The 19,119-nt window shown below is 35.2% G+C and overlaps 1 protein-coding gene across 2 annotated transcripts; it reads right to left on the bottom strand.

Annotated features, from left to right (window-relative positions):
- Positions 1-479: 479 nt before the first annotated feature.
- Positions 480-18,123, bottom strand: TRNT1 (tRNA nucleotidyl transferase 1). Of its 2 annotated transcripts, none has more exons than XM_031954176.1 (8): positions 18,041-18,123; positions 16,592-16,739; positions 15,671-15,864; positions 12,894-13,032; positions 7,803-7,929; positions 3,931-4,124; positions 1,602-1,855; positions 480-728 (listed from the first exon to the last, which is right to left on the bottom strand). In XM_031954176.1, the coding sequence occupies exons 2-8, from the start codon at positions 16,737-16,739 to the stop codon at positions 480-482; spliced, it is 1,305 nt and encodes a 434-aa protein (XP_031810036.1). In that variant the 5' UTR covers positions 18,041-18,123. The 2 variants fall into 2 exon arrangements, with proteins under 2 accessions (XP_031810036.1, XP_031810041.1); XM_031954181.1 differs by lacking the exon at positions 18,041-18,123 and adding an exon at positions 17,752-17,836.
- Positions 18,124-19,119: the final 996 nt, after the last annotated feature.

Below are 19,119 nucleotides of genomic sequence, written 5' to 3'. Positions count from 1 at the left end.
AAATGGAAACATCGAAATCTTTATTTCAACCTGTTGGTCTTCTATTTTATAAGCACAGGCACGTGTGAGGAAATAAAATTTATAAACAAAATCCTAAAAACATGAAGTTAGAGAAGCTACGTAATTTGGGTTGGACTACATATCATACAGCAGGAATTCTATAGGAATAAATCAAGCCACAAGTAAGTTTAAGTTAAGAAGATTGTATTTACTATGAAAATGTGAAATAAAAGGTAGGCACTTCTGTTCAATGATTGGAACAGTCCCATTAAGCAGGTTTGAGATTTGTACATAATACTTAATACATAAGTTTCCATCATTTCTTAAGTTCTAAAAATGGGCCTTTCTTCTAACAGCTTTTTTTTTTAATCAAGGTTGCTATTTCTTAGTCCCAAAACTTTCAGTTCACGTCAGTTTTTTGAGATGCCAAGCCAGAAAGGACCATAAGAGATTATCTAGGTGGATTTCTCCAATCATTTTCAGGTCTTCTTTATGTAACTTAGAAGTTCCTCCTTGTCCATCTGGTAGCCACTCTTCTTCCACTGTTCCCGTAATTGCTGTAATATCAAACCAATTTCTTTTCCTGAAGAAATACCTACTTTTCTCACATCATGGCCGCTGACAGGAAACGGAGGGATAGACCACTGTTGCATTTCTTTAAGAAGGTCCACCTCTCCTTGGTATTTGAGTAGTTCACAAATTCGAGAAAGTATATCAGATTCCCTAGACTAAATCCAAAACAAAGAAAGTTTAGATGGAGTAATACGAGGACAGTTTACTAAGAGGATTCACTGAATGAATCAAATAATTTTATCACTGGAATAATCCAAATCCCCCATCCTATTTACAGATGAAAAAATCTAGGAATATCATCTAACCTTCTGTTCCTGAAGTCATAAATTTGATAATGGCTGTAGGGGGGAAGGCTGAAATTAGGATCATTTGTCAGCCAAGCATTTTTTTCCTATCACACCACAAATATGTGCTTGATGTGAGAACCTTCTAATATGACACCCAAGAGGGAAACGGGAATATGGGCAAAAATACTGGATTTGGTCTCAGAATCCAGGCTTGATTCCTGCCTCTGTCACTGACACCACCAGGGAAGCCTTCCCCTTTCTGAGACCTTGATTTCCTTATTGATGAAAGGAAGAGACCACATTAGATACTTGTCAAGGCTCCTTTCAGCTCTAAATCTGTGATGCAAAGACTACTGGACTCACTCTCCCATTTTTGAATGGGTCTTTCTGCAGTCACAGATTGTGGAAGATGGATCAGAGCAGAGCTGTCTAATTCACTCCCTTCAGCTCCATGAACTCAAGTCATTTGTCATGGGTCTCACAGTTGAATGGTGGAGGCAGAATTTAATCCTTAGTTCAATGTTCTCTTCACAAATTCCATTTCTAGGATTTTACTATGAGCTGTTTTATCACTACTTTGATAACTTGATTCTAAAGTAAATACAGCTAATAGGAAAAGAAAACCCCAACTTTAATCTGAGTTGCTTTTTAGAAAACACTAAAAGGCAAGAACACTTGGATTTCAAGAAGAGTTCTCACTCTCACAAGGCAACTGACCACACACCACATTCAGGTACTTACATCTAAAACAAAATCTTGATATGGTTTCAATGGTTCTGAACTATCAGCAGCTTTAATTAAATCTTTCCTATATTTTACTATAAACAAGCCAAGATTTTTTTCTTCTTTTGCAATCTTCAACCTCAAATCAAGGTTTTTAACATCATCTTGTACTTTAAATAATGAGGCCAAAAGAGTCATTGGCTTTGGAGAAAGAGTTTCAACATTTTTGCTGATTTTGTTAAATTCCTCTAAACTTGCAACAGCAGGTAAACCTGTAGGAGGGAAAAGTTGATTTCTGTGTTTTAAAATGCATTGATTAAATGAACAAAAACATTTACTTTCTTGTCAAAGTAATAAACTAAAAAAAAAAGTTGCAAAAGATAATTTACTTTATAGAAATGTTGGTATAGGTTTCTGACAATAGCACCAAGAAAAGGATTAAAAAAAAAAAAATGTTAGGGGATACAGCCCAAATATTCCAATTTTACATAAAAATTCACAAATGTACTGGAGAAAGAATTACAGAAAAATTCAAGAAATTGCAAAGCTCTTTTAAAAAACACCAAAGTACTCCCAAAAACAAAAGCCCATTTCTTAATAGCAATATTCCCGTCAATGTTATTTTGAGATCAGAAACTGTAACCACTGAAGATTTGAAAAAGAAGGTTCCCAGTGGGCAATGGAGAAGTCTATTGGGGCTGTGAACAGGCTACAATGTGAGCCAAATGAGGTTGTTACCAGATTAACAGGATATTTGCATGGTGAGGTCAAGAAATTATGGACACACACTGCCTAATTGTCCCACTTGTATCCTCAAAAAAATGAGGAGAAAATGAAGATCCTCATGGACCCTGCTCTTGATTTTATGAGAGAACGTGGACAAGATTTGCAGAGGATGGGAAACCACGGATGGCATGATCTTTACTGCTAGTGGAAACATCCAACTGATAAGACCACAGAGCCTAGTGATAACTCACTAGGTTTGTTACCAGTTCATTTATCTAAATTGCTTTTTGAAGAATACCTTTTTGTCTATTCCCCAAATTCACTATTGCACAGAAATTATATGATAGGGTTATGTATAACAATATTATTTGTTCTTATTTTTCAGAAATGCATATTTTTAAAATTCCTATGAATATCACTAAAACCAGTCTACTAAGATGTGCTTAAAAAAAAAAAAAAAAAAAAAAAAAAACCAACTTCATTTTGTCCATATCCTAGTATGTCACTTCAAGCCTGCATCTTTCCAAATCAAAAGTTCTAATTTTTAAGTCCGAGATGCTCCCATCTAGAAATTGCCCATCACTTTCTTGAGGTATATTTTTAAACAAACACAGTAATGCAGAAAGAAAACAATGGTAGTTTTATTTATCTTATTTAATGGCACCAGGATGCCACAATGTATTTTATTTATAATAACCTGACTGATGACACCGAACATATTGACTTTCTTACTCCAGAAGGATTTTCAGATACTTTCTAGAAACAGCCTATCATGACTTTTACTTCTTTGTTGGCTCAGAATCCATTATATAATCATGTTTATTATCTTTCCTTACTTGAATTACCATGTGACCACATAAACAGGTGAATACCTGCTACCCTTATTCTTATTTATGTAGCTCCAACAGAGCTTCCTATGGAAGTTTAACTTCCCTCCTTAGTGCCTTCTAAAATTAGATCTAGGGAAAGCATTGGGCTCTCTTCCTGCCTTACATTATAGAAATGTTGGAGAAAATTCACATCTATTAAGTACCCAATAGATTTCTAATCCACTATTTCCTTTCTGTTTATTTTCCTATTTTGACAAACTTTTCCCCTCCCAAACTGTTTTCATGACTTTTTCAATAAATATTTTTGGTGTAGAATATTCTTGCAGGCCTATCTGAAAATCTATTTTCAATTATTTCCTTTTATTTAAGTGTTCTTTCTGGAATTTCTGGAGTTTTCTTTCTGGAATGATGAATCTTCAGAATCATAGGATTTAGGTTTCACAAGGCCTTAAGAGTTCTAATTATTAAAACAGACATTTATACAATTTTAAGGTTTGCAAAAGTACCTGACAAACTAAATTATTTCATTTGTTTTTCACAACTTATGGGATATTGCAGACATTATTCTCACTTTACAGATGAAGAAACAGATTCAAAGGTATTATTGACTTATTTATACACATAGGGAGAGCAAGTGGCAGAGCTAGGTTATTTATTAAATCTGGGTCTCTTCTAACTTCAAATTCAATACTTTATATTACAGCTCACTGCCTCAAGGGATGTGACTTTTACTTAAGATTTTTAAGTTACATTACAAAACATAAAAGCAGTAATTCATAAAGAGTACTCACCAATATAATGAGCCACATCAAGATCATACATAAGATGAACCAAATGATTTGCGTGGTTACCCACAAGAATTTTTTTCAGTTCTACCCAAATCCTTTCTCCAGAAATTCCAGCCAAGCCTTTTGCATTTTTTTTAATTGCTTCCAAAGTCTTCGAGTCATGGGTACCAGGTCTATCTGCTATTCTTCCATAAAACCTTCAAAAAAGAGTTCTCACATGTAGTAAAGATTACCACAAATCACATTCATAACAAATTTTATTTTCATTGTGTACTCACGCTATGACTTTTATGTATAAGTGGCAAAGAAAATCAAGTCTCCATAGGAATAAAATGTTTCTATTCTAATGCATACAGTACAGTTACCTCCTGAAATATATATATAAATATATATTTAAATTTGACTTTTGCAAAACTGATTGTGTGCAGCCTTTTCTCAGAAAAAAAAAGTGAAGATCAGGTAAAACTTTGAAATGAAGACTAGGATGGGAGAATTATAACCAGCATGGCTTTGTAAGTTTGTTTGATGTGCTTAAGATCAGACATGATGGTTTTTAAATACAATGCCCAACATGAAATGATTTATTTTAATATAATTAATTTTATTTTTAACTCTGAATTCTCTTCCTCCCAAACTTCCTATGAGAAAGCAAAAAATACAAAATCCATTTAAAACAGATTCAAGCAAAACTAATTCCCATATTATTATAAAGTATAAAAATACTCCTCAATTGTATGCTTTACCATGATCTCTCATTTTGGGGTTCGAAGCATGCTTCCTGGGTCCTCTAAAATAGTGACTGTTCATTGTGCTGATCAGAATTCCAAAATCTTTAAGTTATTTGATTTTATAATGTTATTAGTGTATAAATTAAATTGTTCTGGTTCCGTTCATTTTGTATCAGTTTATCTAAATCTTTCCAGGCTTTTCTTAAACAATTCCCTCTCTATTTTTCTTACACTTTTCTAATGACATCAAGTTGATATCAAATTTTATTCAGCTTTCTCCAATTGATGAGTATCATCTCATTTCCCAATGTTATTGCTACCACAAACACAAAAAAAATGTTACTGTAAACAGTTTTATATCTATGGATCTTGCTTCTCTCTTTGAGATATAGATTTGTACTGATATTATTGGACCAAAGTGTACCTTTCTGGGCATACATTAATGTACCTCAAATATATATGATTTTAAAAAAATAACCTATTTCATATATTCAAACACATCACTGATTTCCTCCATCAGAATGAATAATCAAGTTATTAGTCATATTTTATGTACAACCTTATTTCTTAAGAGTAGGTCCAAATGGATAGAAAATTAGGACTCAATATTAAATTGTAAAAAAAAACTAACTATAAAATATATTTAGAAATATTTTAATCTGAAAAATTTTCTCCTAGATCTAACATTTTTAACCTAAAAGATCTAAGATGGAAAAACAAGAGACTTCAGAAGGAATCAGGTTTTAAAGTGACATGGTGAGCTTATTATATATTCAAGAAAAACAATCCCTAAGTAATAGAGGCTTGCAGTTTCATGTATATGCTTCTCCTGTTTTAAAACACATAGGGAAATACTTGTCTTCTTAGGCGTTTGTTAAATCTTTAAAAAATCAAATAAAAATATTTAAGGAATTGAACTGCTTAAATGTTTAAAGCTGGGAAGGGAAGAATGGGAAGTAAAAGCAGGAGAAATAGGCCTTAAAGGGTTACAAATACTAATGACAATACAAAAAACACGATTTGTTAGGAAAATAAGATATGAGAATATTTTTTGCCAAAAGATTCTCTATACCAATGATAAAATTTGAATAAATATGATAGCTAGCAAACCACCATATGTACAAGCCAAATACTGACTAAGGAAATTGTAGACTAGCATTATCTATGTAATGGTGGGAACTTATTGGTACCTTTATTACGTTAAATATTTCTCAATTAAATTTTAATTTGGTTCAGGAGATACTCTGAGAGTGGGGTGGGCCACATGTTTGCTACCTCTGACACTGATCACTATTAAACAACCTTTTCAAACCAGAACCAAACTAAATCTCGATTCAAAACAAATGGTTAAACAAATAAAACAACCATCTGTTAAACTTAAAAAAAAAAAATGCAATTTAGTATTATAGCTAGCTGACATATTAAAAAGGAAAGCTTGTGTTAACACTTTATTCAATAAAATAAACCTTTGATGAGATTTTTATTGATGTTTTTTGCATATTTCTTTGAAATCTGGTTTTATAAGTAGTTAAAATTCAGCCAAATAAATAAATTCAAGATGCTTTCTACAATTTTCAAATGCAAATTGCCTTCTCAAGTGATTCAAATAAATGACACCCTGCTCACACATGTAAATGGGATCAAATACTGAAAGACCAAGCCTAGATTCTGAATAACACTGTAAATGACAGGAAGTTATTTCCAAGTTTGTAAAATTCTTTGTACTGGATTTGAGATTATTTAAAAGTTTTGCAGTTCTGCATAGTGTCTGAATGAGGGACATTAAATCTGAATCCCTGCAGCTTGATGTCTTTGCCCCCAGATAGATGACTCCTCAGAACACATTATTTTTAATTCCAAACAGCTGACACGTCAGGCATCCATATCAAATCCAGTTCTTCAATAATACTTCATGTGGATCTACAAAGAGAGATTCGGATGCCATTGGCAGCTAAGACAAAAATTCAGTATGTGCTGTAATAAATCAAAGATGCTATTTGGATTTGTTCATGATTATAGTATGGAATACTCAAAATCTTTTAAGTCTCAGGTTCCATCCATTTTAACGTTTGTGATGAAGATAGTCAATTCTGACTAAAAATCCAAGCACAGTCTGTCACAGGTCGTCACATATTTGCTTTCTCTTAAAACTTGAGATTTGACTACTTCTGAATATTTCCAAGGACATAAAATTCTGCACAGCAGAAAATATCAATCTATTAAAAAAAAATTTTAATCCAATTTCCCTAATTTTCCAACTACTTATCCTAGTCCTGCTACCCAGAACTTCAGAAAAATCAAAATCCTTCCTTCAAAATAACAAAGAAATTCCTTATGCACTTTACCTCTACCTTCTAAGAAATTATGTCAGTTACTTCAAGTTCTTTGCCATACTCCAACTTAATGTCTTTTCAAAATGTGGGACCTAGAATTGGACAATCACCCACATTTTTTCTACGTATGTTGCACCCTAAGATTACACCAACCTTTTTAAAAAGCAACTACCCCACAGTGCTGATTTATACTGAACCAGTACCCAACCAAAATTTCTATGTCTTTTCAACATGAATTTCCACCTAGCTACAATTCATCTATTCTACATTTGTCTTGGTCAATGTTTACTTTTGAAGTCAATGCGGAAATTGACAATTATATCTGAATAACTTCATCTTGTCATATTCACCTCATCATTCTAAGTATTCAGATTTTTTGCCTTGTTTTGTTTTTTTTTCAGGTTATTAATTGCCCCCTTCCTCAATCTCTCTGAAATCACCTATGTGACATGGGAGACCCTGGTACAGGTGTGCCTGCACCAAAGGCATTGTCCTCTAAAGTGAAGAAGAACTGTAGCAGCTCAAAAGAAACACGAGATGCACAAAGGTAAACCATCTGCTTTCCAAATGCTCCTGTGGACTACTTGTGCCTGGCCTGTGGCAGAGCAGTCCAAGCTCATTCTGGTCTGATCAGCAACAGTGAGATAGACAGTCCTCTGGCTCCAAACACAGGGATATTATTTTGGTCCTCTTCAAGAATGAAGGACAACAACAAAACCAACCAATTTAGTAGAGAGATATAACAAACATTTTTAGAAGATTGTTGAGATAATAATTTGATTGAATATACAACTATTTAATACATTTATTTTACCTGAAATATCTCAAAATTCGAAGATAATCCTCTTGAATTCTCTCGTTAGGGTTTCCAACAAATCTAACTTTCTTATTTTTCAAATCTTCATAGCCATTAAAGTAGTCATAAAGGGTACCATCAAAACCTATTGTGATAAGAGATTTTTCTTAGGACTCTTAACATGATACCATAATATTAAATTATTTACATCATAAAATTGTATGAATTCAAAATAGTCATGATTTGGAGACTTTCTAATCAGAAAGAAAGCATTAGTATAAAACCATTCACTAGTGATATGCCATAGAAAATAATAGGGTGAACATTACTTCTTATGTGATGCGATGGTAAATCACTGGTACCATTGAATTGAATCTATTATTTTAAGTTTAATTAAATGGTTTAATATATTTCAAGTTTAAATTGTTTAATTTATTTTTTAAAATATATTTTATTCTCAATTGCACAAAGATAATTTTTAACAGTGTTCCCCCCTCAAAATTGAGGTCCAAATACTATCTTTCCCTTCCCTCAAAAATAGTAAGCAATCTGATATAGGTTATACATGTACAATTATGTACAACATTTAATGAATGTTTTAAGCTGTTTAGTGTAAGTGTTCAATGTATTCCAAGATAATCTACTAAGTTTGAGTACAGCTCCAATTCCTACCTAACCCTATGCATGATGGTTATTAAGGAATCATTCAATATAGATAATGACTATGATAGGCTCTAACTTTAAAGGGCAAAGAGATGGAAGTAAGGAGGAAAATGAATCCCTTTCTTAAATAGACAAACATGCCCAAACTAAAAGCTAGTTTTTAATAAAGTTTGAATATCAAGAAACTAAAAATAGACTTCCTCAAATCTAGTCAAAAAAGTACAAATGATTATTAATGAGAAATATACATAATTATGCTTAAGTGTAGTTCCTTAAATCCTGTATATCTACTGCTTAAAATGAAGTAATCATTAATAGTAGTATCCATAGTATTGGATAATGAGGTCTTAGTAAGAAACATTGCTAACCTGAAGGCAGTTTACTCAAATCAAGAAAAATAGCTAAGAAAAAATAAATTATTCTAATACAATCTTTGTTACTTCCTAGGCATGTGATATCAAGTCACTTAATTCAACTGAGCCTTAATTTCTCCATGTCCAAGACAAAAAGGAGCTCATTTGCTTTTCATTTTTGGAGAATGTCCTGACTGCTAGTAAGAAGAGGGGCTTCTTAGGAGCTACTGACTTTTATTCTTTTCCTTAGTGACTTAGCATCCCCAGTCCTCTCTGAGATGATTTCACCTCTTATTATTCTTACTTGGACTTAGTTAGGGGTCTTCTGGGGGAATGTCTGTATTTGTTAGGTAGCATTCTCTTTTGTAATATGCTATCAAATTAGCTGACAACATAAAAACAAAAGACAAATTTCTCTTCTGTAAATTCTGATTACTTTGATTTTCACAAGATTCTTGTAAATAAAGTGCTTTAGATCAAAATGCTCAAGGTGGCAAAGAACGACAAGGACCCTGCGAGCCGTCAAAGGACAATGAGGCAAAGCTCCACTTGTCCCTCCCTACTACTTGCTAAACTATGTATTAGTAATCTTGAGTTTATGGACTTCAGTTTTGTCTTTTAAATGGACTGAATGAAATCTATGCTTCTTACTTGCTCTAAATATCTTAATATAAAATAACTGTCAGAACCATAATCCTGTGTGCCTTAAAATGAAAAAGGGACAATTCAGTACCATTAGCCAAAATGAAAGAGGTACAATTTAAGAATAGCAGCAGCACTAGCCACTGTGTGTGTATCCACAAGATTCTCTATACTTTACTCCACAAAGCTCATTTTCCTAAAGTGAATCTTAGGACAAAAGAGTTAGATCTACCTTTAGATAAAGTTAAAGGCACACCTAAACTTTAAAATAAAATTTAAAAATGTTATTCAAAGTGTCCATTAAGCTAGACATCTACACATTTAAGTTTCTATCTTTACTGCTTGTACCTAAGATGAAACTTAAGCTTCTCAGTGACTTTTTCTATATGTATTTCTTTACTTGGAAAAAGTTACAACAAAATAAAGAGACTATTTCCTTAAGGCATAATGACCAAAGAGCCTTCTGAGTGATTAATATTAAGATTAGTTTCAGGCCCTAACTTTCTGATATTTATACTGGCCTAATAACCTCCGTATTTGAAAACATAGGGGAAGGAGGAGTCCTAACAATTTCCTTTCATGATATAGATATCGTGCTGATACCTAAATCAGGAAGGGCCAAAACAGACAAAAAAAAAGAAAAAAAAAAAAAAATATATATATATACCAATTTCCCTAATAAATATTGATGCAAATATCTTGAATAAAATATTAGCAAAGAGATAAAAGTATCTTATCACTAGGATAATACACTATGACCAAGGAGGATTTATACCAGGAATGCAAGGCTGGTTCAATGTCATGAAAACTATCAGCATAATTGACTATGTCAATAACCAACCTAACAGATATATGATTATATCAGTAGATGCAAAAAAAGCATTTGACAAAATACGTCTATCTACACTAGAATAAATGGAGTTTTCCTTAAAATAATTAAGTAGTATTTATCTAAAACCATTAGCAAACATTGTATACAATGGGGATAAATTATAAGCATTTTCAATAAGATCAGAGTTGCCCACTGTCACCATTACTATTCAATGTTATAGTAGAAATGTTAGTTTTAGTAGTAAAAAGAAAAAGAAATTGAAAGAATTAAGAATGTAATGAGAGAACAAAATTATCACTCTCTGCAAATGATTTGATGGTATACTCACAGAATCTAGAAAATTAATCAAAGAACTACTAGAAACAATTAACAACTTAAGCAAAGTTGTAGGATATAAAATAAACTTAAATAAATCATTGCCATTTCTATATGTTACCAACAAAGTCCAGCAGCAAGAGATAGAGACATCCTATTTAAAGTACTGTAGATAAAATGAAATATTTGGAGTCTACCTGCCAAGACAAAGCCAGGAATTATATGAACACAATGACAAAACACTTTTCACACAAATAAAGTTAGCTCTAAATAACTGAAAGAATATCAAATGCTCATAGGTAAGCCAAGCTAATATAATAAAAATGATAATTTTACCTAAATTAATTTACTTATTCAGTGCCATACCAATCAAACTGTCAAGAAATTTCTTTATAAAGCTAGAAAATATAATAACAAAATTCATTTGGAAGAACAAAAGGTCAAGAATTTCAAGGGAATTAATGGGGGAAAAAATGCAAAGGAAGGTGGCCTAGCTGTACCACACCTAAAACTGTTTTATAAAGCAGAGTACATCAGAAGCACTTGGTGCAGGCTAAGAAGACGAACAGTGGATTAGTGGAATAGGTCAGGTTCACAAAATACAAAAAATACAAAAATGTAGTAATCCAGTGTTTGACAAACCCAAAGACTCCAGATTCTGGAATAAGAACTCATGATTTGACAAAAATCGCTGGGAAACTGAAAAATAATATGGCAGAAACTAGGTATTGACCCATACCTAACACTCCATACCAAGATAAAGTCGAGATGGATTCATGACTTAGACATAAAGGGTGATACTATAAGGAAATTAGGAGAACAAGGATGGTCTACTCTCGGATCTGTGGAAGAGATAATTTTTGACCAAAGAAAAACTAGAGAACAATATGCAAAGTGGATAATTTTGACTATAATTAAAGTTTCTGTACAAGCAAAACCAATGCAGTCAAGATTAGAAGGGAAGCAGAAAACTAGGAGTGGGTGTCTGTGTGTGTATTTGTGCGGGGAATTTACATCCAATGTTTCTGATAAAGTATCATTTCTAAACTATATAGATAATTGACTCAAATTTATAATAATTTACGTCACTCATCAATTGATAAATTGTCAAAGGATATGGACAATTTTTAGATGAAGAAATTAAACCTATTTCTAGTCTTATGAAAAAATACTCTAAATCACTATAGAGAAAGGCAAAGTAAGATTACTCTGAAGTGCCATTTAACACCACTCAGACTGGCTAAGATGACAGGAAAAGAATGATAAATGTTGGAGGGAATATGGGAAAACTGGAGTATCAATACATTGTTGGTGGAGTTATGAACTAATCCAATTATTCTGAAGAGCAATTTGGAACTATGCCTAAAGGGCTATCAAACTCTGCATACCCTTTGATCCAGCAGTGTCTCTAGTGGGCCTGCATCCCAAAGAGATCACAAAAAAGGGAAAGTAGCAGCCCTTTTTGTGGTGGCAAAGAACTGGAAACTGAATGGATGCCTATCAGCTGGAGAATGGCTGAATAAGTTGTGGTATATGAATGTGATGAAATATTACTGTTCTGTAAGAAATGATCAGCAGGATGATTTCAGAGAGACTTAATGAAACTGATGCTAAGTGAAGTGAGTAGAATTGAGAGAACATCGTATACAGCAACAAGATTATGTGATGATCAATTGTGATGGATTTGGCCGTTTTCAACAATGAAGTGATTCAAGGCAATTTCAAAAGACTTGTGATGGGAAGAGCCATCTATATCCAGAGAGAATACCATGTATACTGAATGTGGATCACAGCATAGTATTTTCACCTTAAATGTGAAAACGTTTAGAAGAATTGCACATGTTTAACTTATATTGGATTACATGCTGTCTAGGAGAGGGAGGAAAAAAAATCTGCAAAAGAAATTTTGCAATGATGAATGATAAAAACTATCTTTGCATGTATTTTGAAAAATAAAAGTTATTATTAATAATAACTTTGGGCAATCCACTTAACTTCTCATTGTCCCCAGGCAACTCTGTAAGTCTGGAAATTATAGAAATGATGCTAGAGGCATTTGAATAAAGGGAGCTTCCTAGACCACCTAAGGGGGAGACCTCCATTTAGGAAACTCGAGCAGCATTACCAATAGCTACTGACTAATAACTACTGATAAATGCTAATCTAGAAGTCCAGACTACAGGTTTTCTTACTGTGATTCTTGGGTATTCTGTCTCCACCTCACCTGACAGACTCTAAGCTGCCAGAAAGCAGACCTGTTTGAAATTCTGTTGTCACTGCCTGACTGTGAGTCTCCTGCATTACCTAGAAACATTGAGTTGATGGTGAGATCTCTGCGCTCGGCGTCTTTCTGCCAGTCAGTTGTGAATTCCACTTCTGCATGCCTTCCATCTGTAATGACATCAATCCTTAGTGTCGTGATCTCAAAATTTTCCTCATGAAGCTGCAACAAATATGAATACAAATAGGAAGCTGAATGTAAAATATAAAACAAAACAGCTTTTAAATGAAGCAATGACTTTGCTCATACAGCCTTATTACACGTTCTCTCTAGCCTTCTTAGCACGCCTCATCATGGGCCCTCCATTGGCTGTCTCCATGCCTCTGAATAGTTCTCTCCAGGACTGGAGGCCCTCCCTCTTCATCTCCTTCAAAGCTCAACTTAACCATCACGCTTGGAAAGGTTTCCTCATCTCCCTGACTGTTATTTCCTCCCTCTTCAAATAACTGTTCAGTCAGGCCAGACTTCTTTTTGTAACCCCGTATAGCAGGCCAATACTGTCCATGGGATTTTCCTGGCAAGATTTAAGAATGGTTTGCCATTTTCTTTTCAGGGATTAAGGGGTTACAAAACTAGTAAATGTCTGAAGCTGGATTAAAGTTCAGATCTTTCCACAACATAACATATCCACTCTTTCTGTTAATGTTTGCTTGCATTTTTGTTTTTTTCTTCTCAGATTATTTTTACCTTCTTTCTAAATCTGATCTTTCCTGTGCAACAAGATAATTGTGTAAATACGTAAGTATGTATATATATATTATTTAACATATACTTTAACATATTTACCATGTATGGGACTACCTGCCATCTAGGAGAGGGGGTGGGGGAAGGAGGGGAAAAGGTGGAACAGAAGGTTTTGCAAGGGTCAATATTGAAAAATTACCCATGCATGTTTTGTATATAAAAAGCTATAATAAAAAATATATATTTTTTTTAAATTCAGGTCTTCCTGACACCAGGCCCAGTGCTCTATTCACTATGTCACCTAGCTGCCTCAACTGCCTTTTATTTTATATGTATGTACACACATATGTATGTGTGTATCTCAACTATGTGCATGTCTTCCGATAGGATGCAAACTGCATGAGAGCAGGGACTATTTATATTTTTGCTTAGGTATCCCTGATACTTAGTAGGCTCTCAAAAAATACTTGAGTGGGGGGAGGGACAGCTAAATAGCCCAGTCAATAGAGCCCTGGAATCAGGAGGACCTGAGTTCAAATGTGATCTCAGACACTTACCATTCACTAGCTTTGACTCTGGGCAAGTCACTTAACCCAAATTGCTTCCCTGAATAAATAAATACCTATTGGCTAGAAGGTCTACAAGTCCTGAAAATCTGACACAGGCCTACTTGCTACATAAACTCTCTGGTAAGAGATTACACATTTTAAAATACAAACTAATGCCACAAACATTAATGCTGCCAATTCAATAATTTGTTAACTATTGTGATATCAACAATGAACCTGACACAAAGTGGGTTTATAAAAGACTGGAACTCACATGATTCCTCACCCATGAGGCTTTCTGAGGTGTCCCATATAATTACTACCTACTTCTTCCCCTTGAGACTCACCAAGCAGGTTGTTTTACACCTTCTTAGGTTTGTCACTATAACACAAAGGCAATCCATTCCATCTACTCATTTATCTTATTCCATTCAAATTTATTAACTATCAAAGACCCTGGGACAATCTGGATCACATAAATTTTCCTCCATCCAAGTGTTTACAAATTGGTAGAGTATTTTATAGTCTAATCAAGCCCAACTTCAAGATGGACAAGCATTTCCTAAATGCTCATGCACTGAAACCAGGGCTGTTTCAATCTTGGAGAATCTTTTCTGAAATCTTTACAGTTGAAAAAATTTATCACCAGGTGCTCATTCAATGTACTAGTGAAGTGCCTGGGTTAGTTCTGATGATAGATATTGCCAGGTTTGTACTTTAAAGCCTTTCCACCTTGATAAGGGCTCTTCACATCAAAATAAGACACCAGAGAGGGACTTAAGTAGGGGAGTTTGTGCAGAATTGAACACAAAATCCCAGTTCTAAGCAATGAAAAAAAATAAATTCTCATCCTACCTCTAATGGACATTCAATATAGCCAAAAATTTTCCAATGATGACAGTCTGTTAGGATTTTTCCCCCCTCTAATTTCCATACAAATATGTCCAAATATCAAAAGCTGGTTCCCTGAAAACACCATAAATGAAAAATTGGCACAAATTAGTTCTCATAGTAATGTTACAAATGAGCAATATAATCCCAGGTTGAGAAAGGAAAGACTGTGAGGACATGAGACTCAATTTTAAAAAAGCTTGTCCAATTGAACTGAAGCTGGGGGGGAACCAAAGCACCAACTCAACTGAGGCTAAGTTGGTCTAAACCAGCAATCGTCAAAATGTGATGTGGAAAATTCTGAGGGTCTCTGAAACACTTTCAAAGGGTCTACAAATGTTTTAACTTCTAATATAGGTCAATAGCTATAAATACATCCCACTTAAAAACTCTGGACAGATCCTCAATAATTTTAATAGTATCAAGCTGCTGGGAACAAAAGTTAGAGAACCACTGGTCTAAACAAATAATAGATAGCATCATGCTGGGGTTCTGACACTTAAAAAACAAATGGTGGATAATACTGTTAAATACTATCAGTCAGAGCAATTAGGATAGGGGAGCAGAGGAATGAAAAAGGGCAGTATTTCTCTGTAAGAGAAAGGTTTTCCTGTTTTGAAAACAAAGAAAATATGTACGGCTATCAATCATAAAAAACTAGCCAAATCTTTACTTACTCTGGCGGTAATAGTTCCATGTTTTTCTCCTTTGTTATTGATAAGACGAATTCCAGCAGCCAGGAACATCTCTTTCATTTGAGCTGGAGTAGCAGTGGTAGCAAAGTCCACATCTTGTGGTTTTGTTCCATTTAATAAATCTCGAACAGCTCCTCCTGCTATTCTTAATTCAAACTTTTCTTTACTGAATAACTCTAGAATAGAAACATAAGAAAACATTTCTTTTCCTTATACATAAGAGTTTCATGGCAGCCTTCTATTATGGTAAAATCTTATAATGAAATTATGGAAGAAAATAATTTAAAAATAAAGTCCAAATTCTCAAATACACATTGATAAGAATGACAATATATCAGCAAGAAAGGTACCAGGAAACAGCAGAGATAAAACCCAATTATATTTTCAATCAAATAGGTTAATTTTTATTCTTTTTCTTTTTAATTAAAAAAAAAAATAACACTCTAATGTAAACTCTTTTTTTTTTGGACAAGGGCACATTTTTCATAAATAGGTGGTAAAGGTACATTTTCATAGCTAAGTTTTCTCTTTTAAATATCAATACATGGATGTTGAGGTATCCCTCCATAAATATAATAAAGGAAAAGCATTCAGAAAAATGTTCATTGATATTTTTAAGTCTAGGGGAAAATTTTTTTTATAACTTTTCATAGCTTCTTGCAGGATAAATATTGAGGCAGCCACGGATCCGGCTGAATCTCACCGGCTGGCAGGATTCCAATTCTAAGAAAGCTGGCTTCCCAGCCAATAGATCACCTATAGTTCAGTATTATCCATGTTAAGCTTTTCCTTGATCATTTCAAAGGACTAAGAGTTGGCTAGGACACTAGGGATCTGCATTAAACTCCACCATCCTTAATTCAAAGGACCCACACTTAAAAAAGAAAACCCTAATCTCTTTACCTGTCAGGTTCTTCAATCCTTCTGTAAAGAGGGATTGAAATTCTGGCGATTCCACTTTCATTGTGAATAGAAACTTCTTCAAAAGCAAGACTGTACTCCGATTGCAGGATAGCAGGTTTCTATGGCCCAAGAACAGATTCCTCAGCATCTAGAGCAAAGAAATGCCAAGATTCTAAATACATGATAAGTTAGATTCACAGAGTTTTTATCTAGAGGTACACCACTACTGAATTCTTTAACTAAGAAGGAAAATGGAGGAAAAAACTTCATTATCTTTGCCAAGAATATTCCAAATGGGATCACAAAGAACTAAACACAACTGAAATATAAGTGAACAGACTGGTCAGCTGGTACCTGAAGAAGTCCAAGTCTTTCTCCGTTTGTTCCCTCCTGATAGTGGGGTAATATTAGGAATAATATTAATTGTATTGGCATAACATTATTAACAGATAACTAGCGATTTATAGCTTTTGAAGATTTTCTACAATAATTTTAACAAATTTTAAATTTTAATAATAATTTTAAAACAAAAACATTTTCTTTCCTAAGCTTCACATTCTCACTAATTTTACCCTTTTTTTACACTTTACTGCACTTTCACTACGTTAATTCACAAGTTTTGAGCGCAACATTCCTAAAAGCAACACTGACAAAATAACGGGGATGACGAGGCTAAGGAAAATCCCCCAGGGCGGATGCACCGAATGGAACTTCAGCTTTGGAAGATTTCCAAAGCACTTCACAAATAATCTCACAGATCAACCAAATCATTTCCAATGGAGCAGTAATGAACTGAGCCAGCTACGCCCAGAGAAAGAACTCTGGGAGATGACTAAAAACCATTACATTGAATTCCCAATCCCTATATTTATGCACACCTGCATTTTTGATTTCCTTCACAAGCTAATTGTACAATATTTCAGAGTCTGATTCTTTTTGTACAGCAAAATAACGGTTTGGTCATGTATACTTATTGTGTATCTAATTTATTTTTAATATATTTAACATCTACTGGTCATCCTGCCATCTGGGGGAGGGGGTGGGGGAAAGACGGCAAAAACTGTTACAAGAGGTTTGGCAATTGTTAACGCTGTAAAGTACCCATGCATATAACCTGTAAATTAAAGGTTATTAAATAAAAAAAATAATAATCTCACAACCTGCCCACTTTACGGAAGAGGAAATCGAGGCAGGCGGCGATTGGGGGACTTGGCCAGGTAAGGCATCCTTCTCCAGGATCAGCCCCCAGCAGGAAAGGAAGAGAGGACCTGCTACTACGGCAGCCAGCCTGGGTCAAACGCCGGAGCCGGACCGGCGCGCATGCGCAGCAAGGCCGGCTCAGCTCCCGCGCGCCCTTGCGCGCCCTAAGGTTCGGAGTCTCTCCAGAAACCACTTCCTCGCTTCCCCCTCCTGACCCTCCGCTACCCTGCAAGAACCACGCTCTCCGACCTGGCCAGCTGCTGCTCTCCCTCGCGATGAGTCTGCGACGGTAATGGCCGGTCCCCAGGACCCTCGGGCTTCCTCAGCTCCTCCTGGGCCGCCAGCTTTCCCTTCACTGAGGTGCTCGGGGCCCGGCGTGAGGAAGCGCCGAGGCCGGAGCCACCGGGAATTAGACGGCACCGGCACGTGCGCCGCCGCGGCTTACCCGGGCAGCAGCTACCAAGCGCCGCCGCTCGCGGACACACTCACTTCCGGGAGCGCGGACGCTGACGCCTGCGGAAGTAGCGGCGGCGTCGTCGTCCTTGACAACAGGCGTGGCGGCCCCACGTGGGAACTTGGCCGCTGCTCCGCCTTTCCGAGCAGTCCTGTCTCTGGGAACGTGGTCTTTAAGGAAGGTCATGAGTGGAGTGTTGATGGGGTCAGGAAACCAGGCTTCAAATCCAGTAGCCGCGTGACCCTGGGCGGGACACCGAAACTCTCTTTGCCCGTTTTCGGGAAGAAGAAGAATAACATCCATCTCCCGAAGTTATGAAGATCAAATAAAAACCTATTTATAAAGGGTTTTGCAAATCTTCAAAATCAAATATTACGCCATTACAATTAATGTTATTCCTCACAGTGCCCCACCTGCCTCAGGTACCAGCTGACCTCGAAACCCGTTACTCAGGAAACGTTAAGCACCTTTATGTCCCAGATGCGAGCTTCTCCTCTCTCCTCTTTAGCTCCCCCTTTTGGTTTTGTGTGTTAACGAATCTTCCCTGCTAATTGCGAGCTCTGTGAGAGCGGAGGTTGTCTTTCTGCTTGGATTTATATTCCCAACGTAATTCTGGGCACTTCAGTCCTTATTATGTTTGTTGACTTGATACAATTTGAGATTAAAGAAAAAAACCATATGCACAGATAAATAGAGGATATAGCTTAAATATACAGAGAGAATGTAAGCTTAAATATAGTTGCTTAGTTTCTGTGTTTAAATTGGTATATTTGTTCAGCTAATCATTCCTCTTTCCCCCAATAAAATAAATTAATGGAAAAACGGTGCGAATGGAAAGGTGTAATAGCAGATATAACAAACTCCTGTTTAAATA

The sequence above is a fragment of the Sarcophilus harrisii genome, chromosome 1, assembly GCF_902635505.1.
Source record: "Sarcophilus harrisii chromosome 1, mSarHar1.11, whole genome shotgun sequence".
Lineage (NCBI taxonomy): Eukaryota > Metazoa > Chordata > Mammalia > Dasyuromorphia > Dasyuridae > Sarcophilus > Sarcophilus harrisii.
This window is presented reverse-complemented; position numbering and strand designations above follow the sequence as displayed.

Excerpts from the sequence above, each read along its gene's own strand:
- TRNT1 (XM_031954176.1), bottom strand. The coding sequence starts at position 16,739 with ATGCTGAGGAATCTGTTCTTGGGCCATAGAAACCTGCTATCCTGCAAT. Across the intron at positions 15,865-16,591 it reads AGGATTGAAGAACCTGACAG|AGTTATTCAGTAAAGAAAAG; the intron begins GTAAAGAGATTA and ends TTTCTATTCTAG. Across the intron at positions 4,125-7,802 it reads CGAATTTTGAGATATTTCAG|GTTTTATGGAAGAATAGCAG; the intron begins GTAAAATAAATG and ends TCTTTTTTGAAG.